Raw genomic sequence first — 16860 nt, forward strand, 5'->3', positions numbered from 1 at the left:
GACCACAAGTTCCAAGGCCGCCCTCTGCTTCATAGCAAGTTCAAGGCCAGCCTGGGCTACATTACACCTGGTCTCCATAAAACGAGAATTCCCAAGAGTCAAGTCATGAGTTATAGCTCAGGGTCGAACGCTTGCCCAACACATGAGAGACCTTGGGCTCTGTACCCTACGATAGGGAAAGAAAGTCAGAGGGGTCTCCTTTGCTTTGCCAGGCTTCCCCTTCCAGCTTTGGAAACTTGGCACCTTGGATTTCTCTTTAGTAAAATGATGCTTTATCTCATCACTAATCTGTGGCCGGTTCACTATTTTTTTTTTTCCGAGACGGGGTTTCTCTGTGTAGCTTTGGCACCTTTCCTGGAACTCACTCTGTAGCCCAGGCTGGCCTTGAATTCACAGAGATCCGCCTGCCTCTGCCTCCCCAGTGCCGGGATTAAAGGCGTCCGCCGCCGCCGCCGCCGCCACTGCCGCCCGGCTTCATCTCACCATGAAGTGATGGCTAGCATGGGTCTATCCCTGTGGTGTCTGGTGGTGGCTATGGTCATTGGCATGGAGAGGAAATGCCATCATCTTACCAGAATCCCAAGCCGTGCTTTCTCATGGGCTTGGTTTCTGAGTCATTTTGCCACCAAGACATTGAGGGAAGGAGGGGAGTCTCTGGCGAGACTTGTGGTGGAGCCCAAGATAAAGACATTTTCACTGATCGGAGTGGGAATAGATGCCAAGGCCCTAAGGCCGCCCCCACGTGGGCAGGTCCTGTGCTCTGATGCCCCTCAGAGGCCCCGCCCCTTAATGTTGTTTCAAGGGCAGTTTGATGACAATGTGAGGTTTGGAGGCCAGTGTTCCCCACCCAGACAGTGCCCGCCCCTCTGCCTTGGGACAGCGTTACAGCGAGTGCCGGACTCACAAAACAAGGCACATTTATACTGCTTTAAAAATGACGCGCGTCCCTGAGCACAGAGAATTTTATCTTTATTTTTACCAGCTCTGTGGGTAGATAAACTATTTGTGTCGTGTGCTTTTTTTCTCGACAACTGAGCTTTGAAGTAAACAGCTCTGAAAATCCAGACTGTTCAGCTGTGACCCTTTCGTTATAGCTGCAGAAGTGTGCACTCACCTCTGGGACGTCTTCTGTGTCTTCACCTTCACACCCACTGGGCAGTGTGCACACGGGCACAGCAGCCTGAACATACACACACACATGCACACACACACACACACACACACACACACACAGCCCTTTCACTTCACTGGGCAGTGTGCACATGGGCACAGCAGCCTGTACACACACACATGCACGCACACGCGCACACACGTGTACACACACACACACACACACACACACACACACACACACACGCACGCACGGCCCTTTTCTTTCCACCATTTCCCTGCAGTGCTGGGGATCTGTGAATTTTGTCAGGTCATCATAAAGTACCTAACGACGACCCTGCCAGTCTCCATAAAAACACATGCCTCCTGGAGAAGCAGCGGCCGGAGCCCGCAGCAGCAGACCCTGGGTCGGCCTCCTGTAGGCTCTCCCTAAGCCGCCATGTCGGCAGTGGGAAGTCTCTTTTATAATGTTCAACAGAAGCCAAATGTCTGAGCCTCAGATCGTGTTCCTCCTGAGGAGGCAGAGTGGGAAGCCGGGGCTGTAAAATAGACAGCTGCGTCCCTTGTCCCGTCAGCTTCCCATGGCTGTCAGTGAGTCACAGGACCTTTCTGCAGGTCAGGCCCTCTCCTGTCTAACGCATGGAGGGGGGGGGGAGGACCCTGTTCTTCCAAAGACCCGGTCTTGTCTTCCTCCGATTGTTTCCCTGTCAACATGCCGAAGTGCTGGAGGATTTGGGGGGTTTTTGTTTTGTTTTTAACTTCAAGTGATACATATCTAACACTTTTGAAAGTTAGGCTACACTGAAAAAAATTGCAAAAGATATTAATATTCTGTTAGGTCTTGTCCCCCTTGAAAGTCCCGGGGGCTCTCGGGGAGGCAGAAAGCAAGCGAGTCCCATAATGGCTGTTGAGGAAGGAAGGGCGAGGCAGGCCAAGGCCTTGAGGCGACTCCCTGAGGAGGGGAAGGGGACTGGTAGACCGGAGATGAACCAAAAAACGGCAAGAAGCTGACTGAGCAGTCGCTGTGCGTGCACAGGACAGTGTGTCTGTCACTTGGTGTGAAAGGAGCAGAAGCCTGTCACAGGCCAGGCAGCGCCCCCAGGCCCTGCTAGATCAGCCCCACTTCCCAGGCCCTGGGGAGACGGGGAAAGAAGCTACCCTAGAAGGACACCAAAATTTGCCCGTGGAAGCCGTCCTCTTAAAGCAGCTTTCAAAAAAAAAAGAAAAGAAAGCCAAATCCAATCCACATACCGTAGTTTCCCCTGTCCAGAGTCACGTACATGGTCTCAGTTGCCCTTAGTAAGTAAGCTAGAAATGTAACTAGAAAACTGCAGAGATGAAGGACTGGTTAGCTCCAGGAATTGTAGTGACTGTTCTGCTGTTACTAGTTAGTGCTCACCTCCCACGATATCACAGTCATCTGGTCACTGCTCATCTCTCACTGTACAGTCATCTGGTCACTGTTCATCCCTCACTGTACAGTCTTCTAGTCACTGCTCATCCCTCACTGTACAGTCTTCTAGTCACTGCTCATCCCTCACTGTACACAGTCATCTGGTCACTGCTCATCCCTCACTGTACAGTCATCTGGTCACTGCTCATCCCTCACTGTACACAGTCATCTGGTCACTGCTCATCTCCCACTGTACAGTCATCTGGTCACTGCTCATCCCTCACTGTACACAGTCATCTGGTCACTGCTCATCTCCCACTGTACAGTCATCTGGTCACTGCTCATCTCTCACTGTACACAGTCATCTGGTCACTGCTCATCTCCCACTGTACAGTCATCTGGTTACTGTTCATCTCCCACTGTACAGTCATCTGGTCACTGCTCATCTCTCACTGTACACAGTCATCTAGTTACTGCTCATCTCTCACTGTACTGTCATCTTGTCACTGCTCATTTCTCACTGAGCCAAAGTCATAATTCCAAATATACACTCAACTGTGTTTGGTCAAAGCCATACGTGCAGACTCAACAGAGAAAGCGAGAGTCGGGCCGAGGAGGTGACTCGTGACTCTAAAGCTTGTCAGTTAGACAGGACCACCTGACTTTGGATTCCCAGCACACATGTAAAAGGCCAGGAGTAGAGGCACGTGTGTGATCGGCCATGCTGGGGTAGGGCATTGTGGGGACCCCTTCTGCTCAGTTTTGTTACCAACTAAAAGCACCCTAACTTATTTTTCTCTTTCTGGGTTTTTCCCCTTGTTTGTCCTTTTACTTGTATCGGGATTGTTAGTGTTTTTTATTAATGGAGTCAGGGGATCTTGAGCTTAATATATAGCTCAGGCTAGCCTAAAGTGATGGCAACCTTCAGAATCCTTGAATTATAGACAGGAGCTACCTCATCTACCTTCTTATTTTTATTTAGTTATTAATTCAGTTGGTTTGTTTTTGAGACGCAGCCTCTCTATATACTCCAAGCTTTTCTGCAGCTCTCTATGTAGCTCAGGCTGTCCCAAATTTAGAATCTTCCTAGTCAGCCTTCCAAGCTACTATGCCTAGCTCTTAAAAATAGTTTTTAATATTAAGTTGAAAAAGAAGCTTGTTACCCCAAGAAAACATTAACATTCTTTTAATTTTTCCAATTATTACACTCTCTACTCTTTCCTATTGTTTTTCTCATTCATTAAACATGATCTGTTTTGCTCACAACTCTCCCTTCTGAGAGAGTGCACAGTCCACAGGAATGTACCGGGAATGACGAAGGACTGAGGTAGTTAGTAGGCTTAATGATGTGTTGACTCGGATTCCGAGTGATTGACGTGTATTAGCCCATTGAAGTACTTACGCCCAAAGAAACAAAGGCCCAAGGTCTGCCACATCCCTCACTCACACTCATAGCCAGGAAGTGCTCGAGAGGGAATTTGAAGTCAGACAACCAGCCGCAGGGTCTGCCGTCTTCCCCACTAACGTAGACAATCCCAACTGAAGGCGACCGTACGTATTTGCTGATTCGGTGAGCAAAGGAATGCAATGCAGAAGCAGCCATTAGTGAGCAATGTTATCGGCCCATTTGTATATATATATATATATATATATATATATATATATATATATATATATATATATATATATATATAATACAGAATATCTCAGTGTCATCAGCAGTGAGAACTCCGTGCCTGACGGGGCCTAAGGGACGTGGGCCCTGATGGTGTCCCCTCTGTCCCTTCACCTGTAGCAGGTTACACGTGTGTTCCTGTGTGAGGGTCTCAGAGCTCCACACCTACACGTGCCGTTGCCCAGTAGGTCGGGTGCACTTCAGTGAAGCTCTTTCACGGGCTAACCTGGGCAAAGGGGGCTGCGAGGCAGGAAGGAGTTTGCGAGTGCATTTGCCAAAACGTTACCGGTTCCGTTTCTTAGAGGGAGGCTGGGAGGTTTTCAGTTTTATGTGTTTGTTGTTTGGGGTTTTTTGTTGTTGTTTTGTGTTTGAGAGTTCCCGGGCTTTCCAGATGTAAACATCTTCAACGTGGTTAAAGTAACTCACCTCTGGATTAGGCGGCGCCTCCTCCCCACTGCCCAAAAAAAGACACGCTTGACCGCCCGGCCCGCCCTCCGGCTTAGCCCTGCAGCCCGGCCCCGGGTTCCTCATCAAGACGCTGTCTGACCTGTGGCCCGATGTGTCTTTCCTTCGCCAGGCTGAGCAGACAAAGGAGGAGCAGAAGCAAGACCTGAACGCCGAGAAGCTGATGAGGCAGGTCTCGAAGGACGTGTGCCGGCTGCGGGAGCAGAGCCGGCAGGTGCCCCGGCAGGTGCAGTCCTTCAGGTAACCGGCTGAGTGGGGCCGGCTTGTGGTCCTGCCCGCCTGTGGTGGGACTGCACAGCGGGTCACCCCAGGACTAAGGGACAGGGGCCACCGTGTCTGTCCCTGGCGGGAAGATAGTCGCGCACGTGCTCCATCCTGAGGTGACGCCCACTGATGAGCCGGTCTCCCCAAGAACCCAGAACCTCTGATCATCATGAGTGCATCTCATTGAGAAAGCTTTGCCCAGGATATAGAAAGAACACAAAAGTCATAGCTCTTTGGGGGACATTGTCCACTCATTTTCTGGACATTCCTTGGGTCCCATTCTCTACACACACACACACACACACACACACACACACACACACACCTTGTACCGTGCTGATCCCCACAGTACAGCCAGAGAACACACGCTTCCTGCTCCTCCAGAGGACCTCCAGTCCGAAAGGACAGAGTTCCATAATGCCACGTGGAGCTCGTCCAGTGTCGTGTGGATAAATAAGGATCATGAGAGCATACAGGAGGAATTTCAGTCTGTGGAGGCCAGGTATACAGGTGCTAACAGGTCAGCTCAAAGGAAGGCATCACTGGAGTCCTTGGTGGCTGTGAGGAGCAGTACAGACAGAGCCACCCAGCCTGGGGGGTCAGGCCCAGCCCCCCAGCTTCACAGTGTGTAGCACAGCTGCCCCAGGAGAGCCTGTCAGGGCCTGAGTGGCACACGGAAGGATTCCAGCTGCGGCTTTGGGTTCAGAGGGAGCCTGTGGGGCAGGTATTGGCGGCACAGAGGACAAGACTGAGGCAGAGGGGAGGAAGAGGTTCACAGTGAGGACTTCCTGCATCCTGCGTCCGCATAGCCTGGGCTAACCATGCTCTAGTACAGCCCAGGTAACTCCATCCAGTGGACAGTCAGAAATCAGACTCTTAAAGGGGGGTTAAGGGTCACACGGAGAGGAAAAGAGGAGCCTGCGGGTTCAGTGTGGTAGTCCCCACGGTGGAAACGGGCGACACACCCAAGCAAGTGGGGGAAGGTGACCAGGAGAGGCACCGGTGTGGTCCAGGAGCTGAAGGCCTGGAAAGGACAGACTGATGGACACTGAACCAAGACAGAAAAGGATTAAAATGTCCCCAGATAGTGCGACATGGGGCCTCGGAGACCGTATCCGTTGGTCAAGTGATAGGAACATCACAGGGAAGCTTTTCTTTGTTGGTGTATGTCCATCTTAGTTTTGACTTAGGTTTTGTAGAGAGAAGTCCTGAGAGAGCGTCTCAGCTTGGGCCAGCAAGATGGCTCAGTGGTCAGAGGTGCTTGCAGCCAAGCCTGATGACCTGAATTCAGTGCCTAGAACCCACGTGGTGGAAGGAGAAATCCAGTTCCTATGAGCTGTCCCCTGCCTTCCTCACACGTCACCCATACACAGACTCTCCTTCCCCTTCCCTCTCCTCCCTCTCTCTCACATTCAAACACACACACACACACGTACACACACACGTACACATGCACTCACACATGCGAGCACACACATATACATGCGCACACATACACACACGTGTATACATGCACTCACACATGCGAGCACACATACATGCACACACACGCACATACACACACAAATGAATAAATGTAAAAAAGGAGAGAAAGCTAGCTAGCTTTTAGGTTGTGGAGAGAAATCGGGAGAAAGGCAGTTTGGGAGCGGGAAAGGCGGGACTCATGGTGAATGGGAGAGCTCTGAAGGGTGGGAGCGGGGATCAGGCAAGTGAGGCTTCAGAGCAGGGACAAGAAGCTGAGGAGCTGAAGGTCCTCACGTAAGGGTTTCCCTGCCCACTGTGCTATCCGGCCACCGTGGCTACCTGCAGGAAGTGCTCCCGCTTGGGTCTTCAGCTACGGCGTGGTGGCAGGAGCCCCTCCCGCCCAGCATGCTGCGGTCTTCCACAGAAAGTAATGTTGTCAGCTGTGGAAACCGTAAACTTCCAGTTGCTAATGTAAAGAATGCATAAACACTCCTGTTCCCTGTAAGAAACCCACCTGTCCTGGTCCGACGGCGCACGCCTCTTATCTCAGCAGGAGAAAGGCAGAGGCAGGCAGATCTCTGTAAGTTCAAGGGCAGCTGGTCTACATAGTGAGTTCCAGGGCAGCCGGGGCAGCCGAGGCTACATGATAAGACCCTCTCTCGGGGTGGGGGTGATAAACCAACCCACTGATACCACAGGCAAGTGAGGAGGAGGGGCATGATGGAGTGGGATCAGTCACACCATGTGGGACTGCGGGACACCTGTGAGGGCTGAATGTGCCCCTTGCTGCCTGGGTGGTGAGGTCACCCTGTGGCTCACGGGGTGATTTTCCTCCTAAGATAGTCGAGGGCCTGGGCAGATGGCTTGGTGAGTCACACTTGCTATTCAGGCTCAGAGGCCTGAGATCAGCCCCCACCCACCCACCCACCCACCTACGAAAGCTAGATGGCCTGTAAACCGCCACACCGCAGTGCTGAGGGAGCCGAGACAGGAGGATTTCTGGACCTTGCTGGCTAGCCGATCTGGCCAATTCAGCAAGGTCCAAGTTCACTAGGAAATTCTATCTCAAAAACTGAGGTGAAGTGCTGGCCAGGTGGCCCGGCAGATAAGGGCACCTGTCCCCAGGGCAGGCAACCTGGGTTTAATCCCTAGGACCTACGTAATAGAAGAGAACCAACTCCAACCTTTACACACGTGTGCTGTGGTGCGTGTGTGTGCATGCACACATAAATCAATGTCATAGGAATTGTTCTCTGACTTCCCACCAACACCGTGGCATGTGCATGCACACACACACACACACACACACACACACACATACACACACACTCACACTCACACTAAATAAAAGTGGCTCTAAAAAGAAAACATTAACAATGAAGGCTCCTGTGACTTCAAGTGCCAAGTTTCTGGGATCGTGGAGACAGCCTTGGGGCTCAGGATTTCCGGGGTCCCACTGAGAGGTGCTCTCCCTCCCTCTCTCCCTCTAGGGAGAAGATTGCCTACTTCACACGAGCGAAGATCAGCATCCCGTCCCTGCCCGCTGACGACGTGTGACCTCGTGTGACCTCGCGGCTTAACATGACTTCTCACCTGCCCACTGTCCGAGGGAGGGTCCAAGACTGAACTTTTACTGTTTTTGTTGTTTTCTATTTTTTGTCGGGGGGCGGGGCTTTTGTTTCCTGTAACACAACTGTCAACTCTTGAAGAACTTTGATTTCACACCGATTTCATCAGGTTAATTTGTAAAGTACTTTGAATGTAACTCTTACATGCTTTGGGAAGGACAGAACATTCACAGAAGGAATGGAAACGGGGCGATCTGGTCCACACGGGTTGTGCAGCAGGTATGTGTTACCCCTGGGTTCCACTGTGCAGAGCGGAACAGAGGCGGCCGGTGCCCGGGCTCGGCCTGCTGAGCCAACTGCAGGAGGCAGCCGTCCAGTAGCCGTGACACTGGCACCCCATCACACTCCTGAGCTAGAGAGCCGCACTTCCCATCGAAAGTGCACGCAAGCAAGCATCCATCACTCTGAGTCCACCCGAAAGAGGTGCCCTGTTCCTCCCGTCGGCTGTGTCCGGCCACCTTGTTTCTGCTCTCCTAAACTTGTCTAAAGAAAGCCAAAGTATGAAGTGCTGAGTACAAGAATATGAAAAACAAAGGTATATTCCTACTGTAGAGAGAAAAGGAGGGGCCCCCAGCTACCAAAAAGCACATTCAGGAAACTCACCTCCTGCTTGGGTGGCTGCTAGTTCTAACGCAGTCTGAACCTGCAGGGTTTTGTCCGTTTCTGGCCACACCGGGTTTTGTCGTAGGGATAAAGACAAAGCCAAGGAGGAGCATGTGGTGGCCCTGGGCTCTGATGGCGGGGTAGAGGGGACACTCATAGGTAAGGACAAACGGGAGTGCCTGAGGTGCAAAGGGGACACGCCCGTGTTCATTAGGTGAGAGCGGAGGTCAGGGCCCACCCTCATGAGATCAAACTTACTAGATAGACCTTATCTATCAGCTGTCATCTTGAGGGGACTCTGTCAGTGTCGCAGCCGGAAGCAGAAGCCAAGGGTGGGCCTGAGGGGACTCGCAGCGTGGACTGCATCATTTACAAAGACATTTTCTGGGGGAAACAAGCTTGAGATAGAAACTGGTCAAAGTTTTAACTCACCAAACCCGGGCACTTCTTTAAAAGAAAGAAAGAAAGAAAGGATCAGCATAGCTTTGCCAGCATAAAAGTGTTAAAATACATAGTTTTTAGGTAATTTAAACCATACTCACTTAGTCTGTCATACTGGAAGAAGCCGTGTTTTGGTGAGCCGTCTTATATAGCAAGCTAAATTATTTTTATTTTTTAATGCAAAATAATTTTATAGGAATTTAAAAAAAAAAAAAGAAAGTTAGGCAAGAAAAAGATCTGTTTAAAAAAAAAGAGTTATGTTCTGCTGGAATCCTCATTAGTAAGAATTTTTATCTTCCTGAATCTATGCATATTTTAGAAAGTTCATTCTATCAGAATCAAAATTTACACTTAGCCAGAACGACAATTATCGAGTTACTGCACCTAACACTTCACCCAGTTTTCCCCCTAAATGTTCCACAGCTTATCCCCAAGTTCTTAGAAGATGTAACTGGACGTGGCACTACTTGGAACAAAAAAACAGCCTAGTGGCAGACTGAGCCCAGTCTTCCAGACTGCCCGGTCTGCCCTGGAGGTGACTGGAGGAAGCTGGAGTGCCATCCATCCTTGTCAAGGTCAAATGTGAACAGCAGGGTTTTATTTAATATAGCGCTCAGTAAAGGTCAGCTGTCTTCAGCATCATAGTGTGACCCATACAAATGTTCATAGAGTTTTGTGTAGTTGTACCGTACGATTTTATTTTCATTTATTTATTTACGGTCTTATTTATGTTCTGTTTAATATATAGTTTGGTTCTGGCCATTTTAAATGTTGGGCTTACAAGAGGCTATATTGGAGTATTTACAGCTTTATGATCTTCATCAGATTTATTGCTAACTTTTTGTAATACAAAAAGTCTCAGATGAGTATTAAAGAATAAAGTGTGTCTCAGGCTGGTAGTTCACAGTTGTGACTGGGGGACTTTGATTTTATTTTTACAAAACATGTTCATTTCGAGCATGAGAGAGACTCGTTCTAGTTGAAGCCTTTGCCCACACTCTAAAAGTCAGCAGTAGTGGTATGTTCTAACATTACAGGCAGCTTTCTGTAGGCTCTCACATTTGTATTAACCCATGACTCCAAAAGCATCTTACTAACTCCATCATAAAACCATATGGACACATACAAATGTTAATATTATTAAAATATTTTTAAAGGTAGAATTTATTCTGCACAGGATAAAAAGGATTTACTATTTAGCTCTCACCTTTGGATTATCAGTATATTATTACAGTTTTATAGATCAGACTCCCAAGTGTTACAGGCACAAGAAGGGTATTACTTGCCAAATGAACAAAGTTTAACTGAGTCTACGTAGCATACAAATTCAGTACATTTAAAATGTTTTGCTATGAATTTATGTTATATTAAATATGATCATCTCAGGACTGAACTAAATATTTCATCAGGTTAAATTCTGAATATGTTTCTGTTTTCACTTGTGCTGTCTGTAAAAGTGTGCAAATCCATCACACAGATGACCTTGCACGGTGGCACTTTCCCTGTGTTTCTCGATGGAAAATAAGTTCAGTGACTTTTTTTAAAAACAAAGAGACCTATTTCCTAATACTGTATTTTAATGTTTCTTATTGTTCGGTTAATTTCCCTGATTGGCACAAATACAAGAATCTACTTGAACCATGTACCAAGCAAATATAAAATGTTCCACGAAGAACTCCTCAAGCCAGAAGTTTGTCATGAATGGTTCTTGTTTAGACGGTGTACATCAAGGATAAATGAGATGGAGTATTTTCATTTCCCAAGGAAAACAGGGACTGACGAGTATGTGGTCCCCAGTTAAACTACCCGAGCTGGCAGAGTTCTTCAAAAGGAGGCAGCCCTCCCAGAGGGCACTGTGCCCACACACACCAGTCCCGTCCTCTGCCACAGAGCCAAAGCAGGCAGGACATCCCACCCCGAAACACAGGGCACAGCGAGGCAGGTGCACTTTTGTGTGGCAGATTCTACCTGAATTCCCAGGACCCAAGGTGACTGCCCAGAGGCAAGCATGGATGTTTCTGGTGTGGGAAGGACTCTCTAGAGACACTGAGGTCTCTAAAAAGGGGGTGTCCCGTTGAGTCCCTTAAAGACCAAGCAAGCGTTTTATGTTGTTTTTTGTACTGTCATTGGTTGTCATGTATCCACTGAAACCTTAGTTTCATAAGTTATCTTAGACACCCGAAAGTATATGATCAGCCATCACATGTGTATCCCACATGGTTCCTCTCCACGTGAATGATCCTGTCAGAGTTACAGAAGTGCTCATAGAATGCTTTATTTCCCTGTTCCCTGTGTGTGTACAGTCACAGCCTATTTTAAAGGTTGATGAAGCGCTCAGGCTCATTAAGGACTGATTACATTAATAGGTCCTGATTCATTTGGCCTCCAAAGAGAAAACAGAAATGCTTTGCTCAGTGATAGAAAGAAATTGTATTGGAAGAAGTTAATAGTCACAGAAAGGAAGTACGCGTTTCAGAAAATCAAAATCACAGGGAGTGGGGGTGATTATAGCAGGAGATCCTACCAAGTCCAGCTGGAGCAAGCGCCTGCTGTGGAGAGGCCGCTGGTCCCTCTGGCTTAGATTTCTGGGTTGGCATGTTTCAGCTCCAGTTGCTGACAGTCTGGTAATCCTGCCACTGCATAGTGGCCCGAGGCTGGGGGAGCTGGGCTTGAGCAGGCCGCACAGTGCAGCAGACAGCCCCCTAGTACAAGACAGAAGCCAGCAAACCAGCCCAGGAAGAGGGCCTCCCCGAACTCCCACCTGGGCACGATCTCAGGCATGGTCTCATCCCAGAACTCCTGAACCGTCAAGTGGGCCACCCAGGAGACAGGCACCAGGACCATCACGCCCGAAGTCCAGAGCAGGAGCCCTCCCAGGATGAGCAGTCTCCTCTTCAGACCCTTCTGGGTCTCTCCAAGCCTCGAGCAGTCCAGGCCACAGCCAGAGGCCAGCAGCCCCAGCAGCCCCAGCCCATTCGACAGAGACATCAAGATCCTGGCGCTCTGGAGTTCGGCTGGCAAAGCCAGGAAGGAGTCGAAGGCTTTGCACTGCCTCCCCACTTCCTCCTGGATGACGCAGGATGCCCAGAGCCCCATGGTCCAGTTCTCCATCTCGTTCAGTTCCAGGTTGAGGTTCTTCCAGTGGGGCAAGTAGTTTGTGAGGCAGGCTAACACCCATCCCAGCAGGGATAACGGAAGCGCAGCCCACTGCGCGGCCGTCCGGAAAGCTAAGCCCATGAGAACGTCTTGTGAGCCAGGGCCAGCCCCGACGACGCCTGCCCCGAGCTTGCAGTAAAGTGTGACACTTCTCACTTGCAGAGCTCAGACATGCTTTTGCATTGTGTGTCTAGGAGGACGCCTGCCAGGTTTACCATTGTTTGATTCCATGCTGAAAAGGTTTCAGGAGAGGACAGGGAAACGCCGCTACAAACCAGTAATGCTAAGGTGTGGCCTGGAGCCGTGTTTGTGTCCTGTGGGCTGAAGTTTGTTCCAGAGCACTTTGTCAGGGAACCCCTGAGGTCAAGTTGTGCTAATCCTTCCTTTGTGAAGCTCTACCTGGCTTTCACATTCCCGAGGCTCCTAACAAGCCGGAGAATTAAGTCTGAATGTAAAAAATGTTTAATTGTAGGTTTGGGTTCAGCTCCTCCTGCTTTGTGCTGCGCTAATTACACATGTCAGATTTTCATCTCTTAAAGAGTTTCAGGTTTCAGTGCGTGTGGTATGATAATACTGGGTGTTCCCATCTTTGCAAAAAAGAAAAAAAAAAGGTTCAGAGAGAAGTATTTCTTAACCAAATAAATCAATCTTATCAGGAATCCCTCTAGACTTGAAGTCAGGCCTGTTTTGAAAAGTCTCTTTGGCTGCACATATTCCAGAGCGCATGAAACAATGCTGAAGTGAGTGTCGGGTCTCACTTATCTGCATGCCTTTGTGTTGGGCCCCCTCACGTGCATAAGCCATAAATGGTTGTCAGGCTTTGAGAATGTGAATTTGGGGGAATTTTTCTTTTCTTTTCTTTTTGTTTTCTTTTTGCTTCTTCTTTGCTGAAAATAGCTTCCTGGGCTGTAGGAAAAACAACCAAGAGGGCCTTTGGGTCAAAATCAACATTGTTGCTCTCCGCTCCACTGTCGACCCCCACGTTGGTCATTTTTCACTGAACACAGAAGTTTTCCTTCTGACTAATGAACTGATACTCTAAATAACAAGAAAACAATTCCTCTGGGATTTTTTTTTTCTTCCTTTTTAAACTTTGAGTAGAGAGGTGAGGGCAGAGGTTGGTGGCTACCACTTAAAAATCGCCAAGGCCCACAAGGTTCTGGTGGTCCATCCAGAACATCCAGGAACATCCAGCTTCCTGAAGTCCTGGGAGAGTTCCGCCGTGTCCTGGGAACATCTCAGCAGGAGCAGAAACCCTGGATGATGTCTGGCCACTGGCTTTAGCCTGTGGCTCTCCTAGTGCTTGAAAGAGTGCAGACTGTTACTTTCTTTGGGAAGTGGACAGTAATTATTCTTTCCCACTACAAACAGCGACACAGTTTTCCCACAAAGTGAATACGTCAGAGCACTGGGCTGACTATACTGGTCAATTGCCAGCACACGCTGGATTAAATAACCAAATCAATGACATTTTTCCTCACATAGCTACATGACGTCATCATAATTGCCTTATAGACTTCCTTTCATCCTTCAGGTTTGAGAGGCAAACCTCTTGTATAGCCCAAAAGAAAAAACAGTTATTGAATTAAAAAAAAAGTGAGCAGCACAGTTTAGTTACATACAGAGACCTTTAGTCAGCAGCTGAAGGACGTGACTCTGCCCTGCTGGCGGCGGCTTACACTTCAGGCTGTGCACTTCCGTTTTCCAGGCATGAACCATGGTCTCGAAATCCTGCCACTGCATAGTGGCCGGAGGCTGGGGGAGCTGGGCTCGAGCAGGCTGCACAGTGCAGCAGACAGCCCCCTAGTACAAGACAGAAGCCAGCAAACCAGCCCAGGAAGAGGGCCTCCCCGAACTCCCACCTGGGCACGATCTCAGGCATGGTCTCATCCCAGAACTCCTGAACCGTCAAGTGGGCCACCCAGGAGACAGGAACCAGGACCATCACGCCCGAAGTCCAGAGCAGGAGCCCTCCCAGGATGAGCAGTCGCCTCTTCAGACCCTTCTGGGTCTCTCCAAGCCTCGAGCAGTCCAGGCCACAGCCAGAGGCCAGCAGCCCCAGCAGCCCCAGCCCATTAGACAGAGACATCAAGATCCTGGCGCTCTGGAGTTCGGCTGGCAAAGCCAGGAAGGAGTCGAAGGCTTTGCACTGCCTCCCCACTTCCTCCTGGATGACGCAGGATGCCCAGAGCCCCATGGTCCAGTTCTCCATCTCGTTCAGTTCCAGGTTGAGGGTCTTCCAGTGGGGCAGATAGGTTGTGATAATGGCCAGAACCCATCCTAGCAGGGAGAGGGAAAGCCCTACAGACTGCATGGCCGTTCTGAGGACGAAAGCCATTGGGACAGACGTCGTCGTAACTCAGCTACTCTATAGGATCCGCCGCCCTGTCTGGCTGACCGTGGTGTGATGGTCCTGATTCTATGCCACCCGGAATATAAGCTTTGCCCATTAACTCTCTGGGCACTCTGAACTACGTGTTTGTTCCTCTTGAATATAGTGTTTCATGGAAAGGGTCAAGGACTCTGTTAAAAGCTATGAGTTAGGCTTTCTGATAAGGATTTGATCTGTTCCCTTCCAATTTGCTTGGTAAAATTCTATCCCCAACGCTTGACAAGTATAAGTCTAAGGATGAACAAAGAGGTCTCTATGACCCCTCACCCTAACGTACAACGGAAATCTTTGTGCTTCAATATGGATTAATTAGATCTTAAGTGGTGATAAAAGGTCAGCTCCTTCCACAACAGGACCTCATTGTAGCAGCTGCAGCTGAGATTTCAGGGATGTAAGACAAGGCCTTGTAAAGAAAGGTAGACTGTTTCCCTATAATCTATTCTCGGCGTTCCTTAACCTACACAAGAGCTGGGCCCGTGTCCCTGAGTGTCACAGGGATTCGCTTGGTACTTGGCATGAAGCTTTCCTCAGATTCCTTTGAAAGCTAGAGACTGGTTCACCGTGTTAATTAAAACGAGAAGGACCTGGGTTGATGCCCAGAGAAACTCGGTTAGGAAAGGGGCATTGTGGGAAACTCCAGCTCTCCCTTACTCTTCCGTCCATCCCTCGGTAGGCACTGGGTAAAGCCTGATGTCTCTGGCAGCAGTTTGTGGCTCAGGACTCCGTTGTCCTTGTCCTTTGGGCTGCAAAGGCCGAGGAGCTGCAGGCAGGAAGGTGTCTGTCTGTCCACTTCAAGACAGAAGTCTGGTATGAGAACAAGAGCCACGATGGGGCCGACCTCTGAGGCCTTATCTTGTTGTTTTGGTTCAGGACACACCTTGAGAGCATACTTCAGGCGAGCGTGACCCCCTCAAAGAACACTGGGCCTCCCAGGCCAGGACAAAAGGCCGCATGCTCCGGATTCCCAGCGCTGTTCCGTCTCTGGCCGGGCCCAGCCCCTCAGAGCCCACGGCCTGGATGAGTGCAGCTCGGTGAAGGAAAACCACCCTGCTTCATGGAGCACAAAGCAAGGCTAGTTCAGGACCGGGGAAAATCACTCACAGCGCCAGTACAGACTCCAAAACCCAGTGCATCCTCCAGGAGCTAAAGAGTTTTAGAGGGTGGTGTTCATTTATTTATTTATTTATTTACTCAGCTTATTTTTTTTTTAAGGTTGTCAGACTGAAGGTATGGCTCAATGGTAGAGTCCTTGACCAATGTGCAAAGGGCCCTGGGGTCCATTCCCAGCGCTTCAAAATTAGGTTTGCCAACACGTGACGTTTTCTCCTTCCTGGGTGCTCGGCTCCACCCAGGGCCAACATACACTAAGCAGGCAGTCTGCCACGAAGCTATCCCAACCCTTAGTTTCCTTCTTTTTGCCGATTTTCAGGATCCCTTAGGCTAGGTCGATGTCCTTAGTGTACACATAGAGGCCCATGATCCAGAAAGGGCTGGCACTGGGCTGGGCCCTGTCACCAAGAGATGGGGTAAGACGGAGCTCAGATGTCCTTTGCAGAGACTGTCGGGGTGATGGAGGTCCAAACAGCCACCACAGTTGGGGAAAACATGGATGTCCCAATGAGACCTCCTTTTTAAAAACATAATGAAAACAGGCCATTTTGTGAGATAGTGAGTTTTCTGTCAAGATGTGTTTAAACCAAGAAGGATGCCCTGCCTAGGACAAGCTCTGCTATGAGGTCAGTTGGACCTGTATAATCTCTGCACACCTTTCTCACTCACTTCTTACAGCTTTGCAAGCAATGTTGGCCGAGTGTGGTCTGGCCTGGAATCCAGTACCTAAAAGGGACCCCCAAGAAGAGTGGTACAGCCCCACCAGGACCCTGTGGGGTCCTCATCTGAGCGAGAAAAGATCATTGGCAAACAACTAAATCAGGGGGCCGGAAAAAAAAAAATGAAGAGCTTTGAGGCAGGCCAGGTGGCTCAGTGGTTACCTGAGCCTCAGTGGTCTCAGTGGGAGACCTGCTCCCAAGCCTGATGACCTGGGTTCCATCCCCAGGTCCCACACGGTGGAAGGAGAGAACAAACTCCTGGGCGTCATCCTCTGATCTCCAAAAATTTGCAGTGGTGTGGGCACACTTGCACACACATGTACCTAGATTAAAAAAATTCTAGTTTCTTTAAATTTATTTTACCTTGTTTTTATGCATATGGGCATTTTATCTATATGTATACCTGTGCACCACATCTGTGGGGCTGGAAAGAGGATGTT

At 49.4% G+C, this 16860-nt stretch overlaps 3 protein-coding genes across 4 annotated transcripts in view; 1 reads left to right on the forward strand and 2 right to left on the reverse strand.

The window, feature by feature from the left end:
- Wwc2 (WW and C2 domain containing 2) overlaps positions 1-10726 on the forward strand; it is a 178546-nt gene extending 167820 nt beyond the window's left edge. For both annotated transcript variants that reach the window (XM_006970956.4, XM_042262852.2), the window contains exons 22-23: positions 4756-4883; positions 7862-10726. In XM_006970956.4, the coding sequence (XP_006971018.2) occupies positions 4756-4883; positions 7862-7928 (195 nt within the window). In that variant the 3' untranslated portion in view covers positions 7929-10726. The remainder of the gene's footprint in view (positions 1-4755; positions 4884-7861) is intronic.
- Positions 10723-12786, reverse strand: Cldn22 (claudin 22). The gene has a single exon (XM_076553341.1). It carries the CDS (start codon positions 12278-12280, stop codon positions 11621-11623), a length of 660 nt encoding a protein of 219 aa, XP_076409456.1. The 5' UTR covers positions 12281-12786; the 3' UTR covers positions 10723-11620.
- Positions 12787-13775: 989 nt separating this feature from the next.
- Cldn24 (claudin 24) lies at positions 13776-14658 on the reverse strand. The gene has a single exon (XM_076553339.1). The coding sequence runs from the start codon at positions 14535-14537 to the stop codon at positions 13875-13877; it is 663 nt and encodes a 220-aa protein (XP_076409454.1). The 5' UTR covers positions 14538-14658; the 3' UTR covers positions 13776-13874.
- Between the last annotated feature and the right edge of the window lie 2202 nt (positions 14659-16860).

The sequence above is a fragment of the Peromyscus maniculatus genome, chromosome 17 (assembly GCF_049852395.1).
Source record: "Peromyscus maniculatus bairdii isolate BWxNUB_F1_BW_parent chromosome 17, HU_Pman_BW_mat_3.1, whole genome shotgun sequence".
NCBI lineage: Eukaryota > Metazoa > Chordata > Mammalia > Rodentia > Cricetidae > Peromyscus > Peromyscus maniculatus.

Excerpts from the sequence above, each read along its gene's own strand:
- Cldn24 (XM_076553339.1), bottom strand. The coding sequence starts at position 14,537 with ATGGCTTTCGTCCTCAGAACGGCCATGCAGTCTGTAGGGCTTTCCCTC.
- Cldn22 (XM_076553341.1), bottom strand. The coding sequence starts at position 12,280 with ATGGGCTTAGCTTTCCGGACGGCCGCGCAGTGGGCTGCGCTTCCGTTA.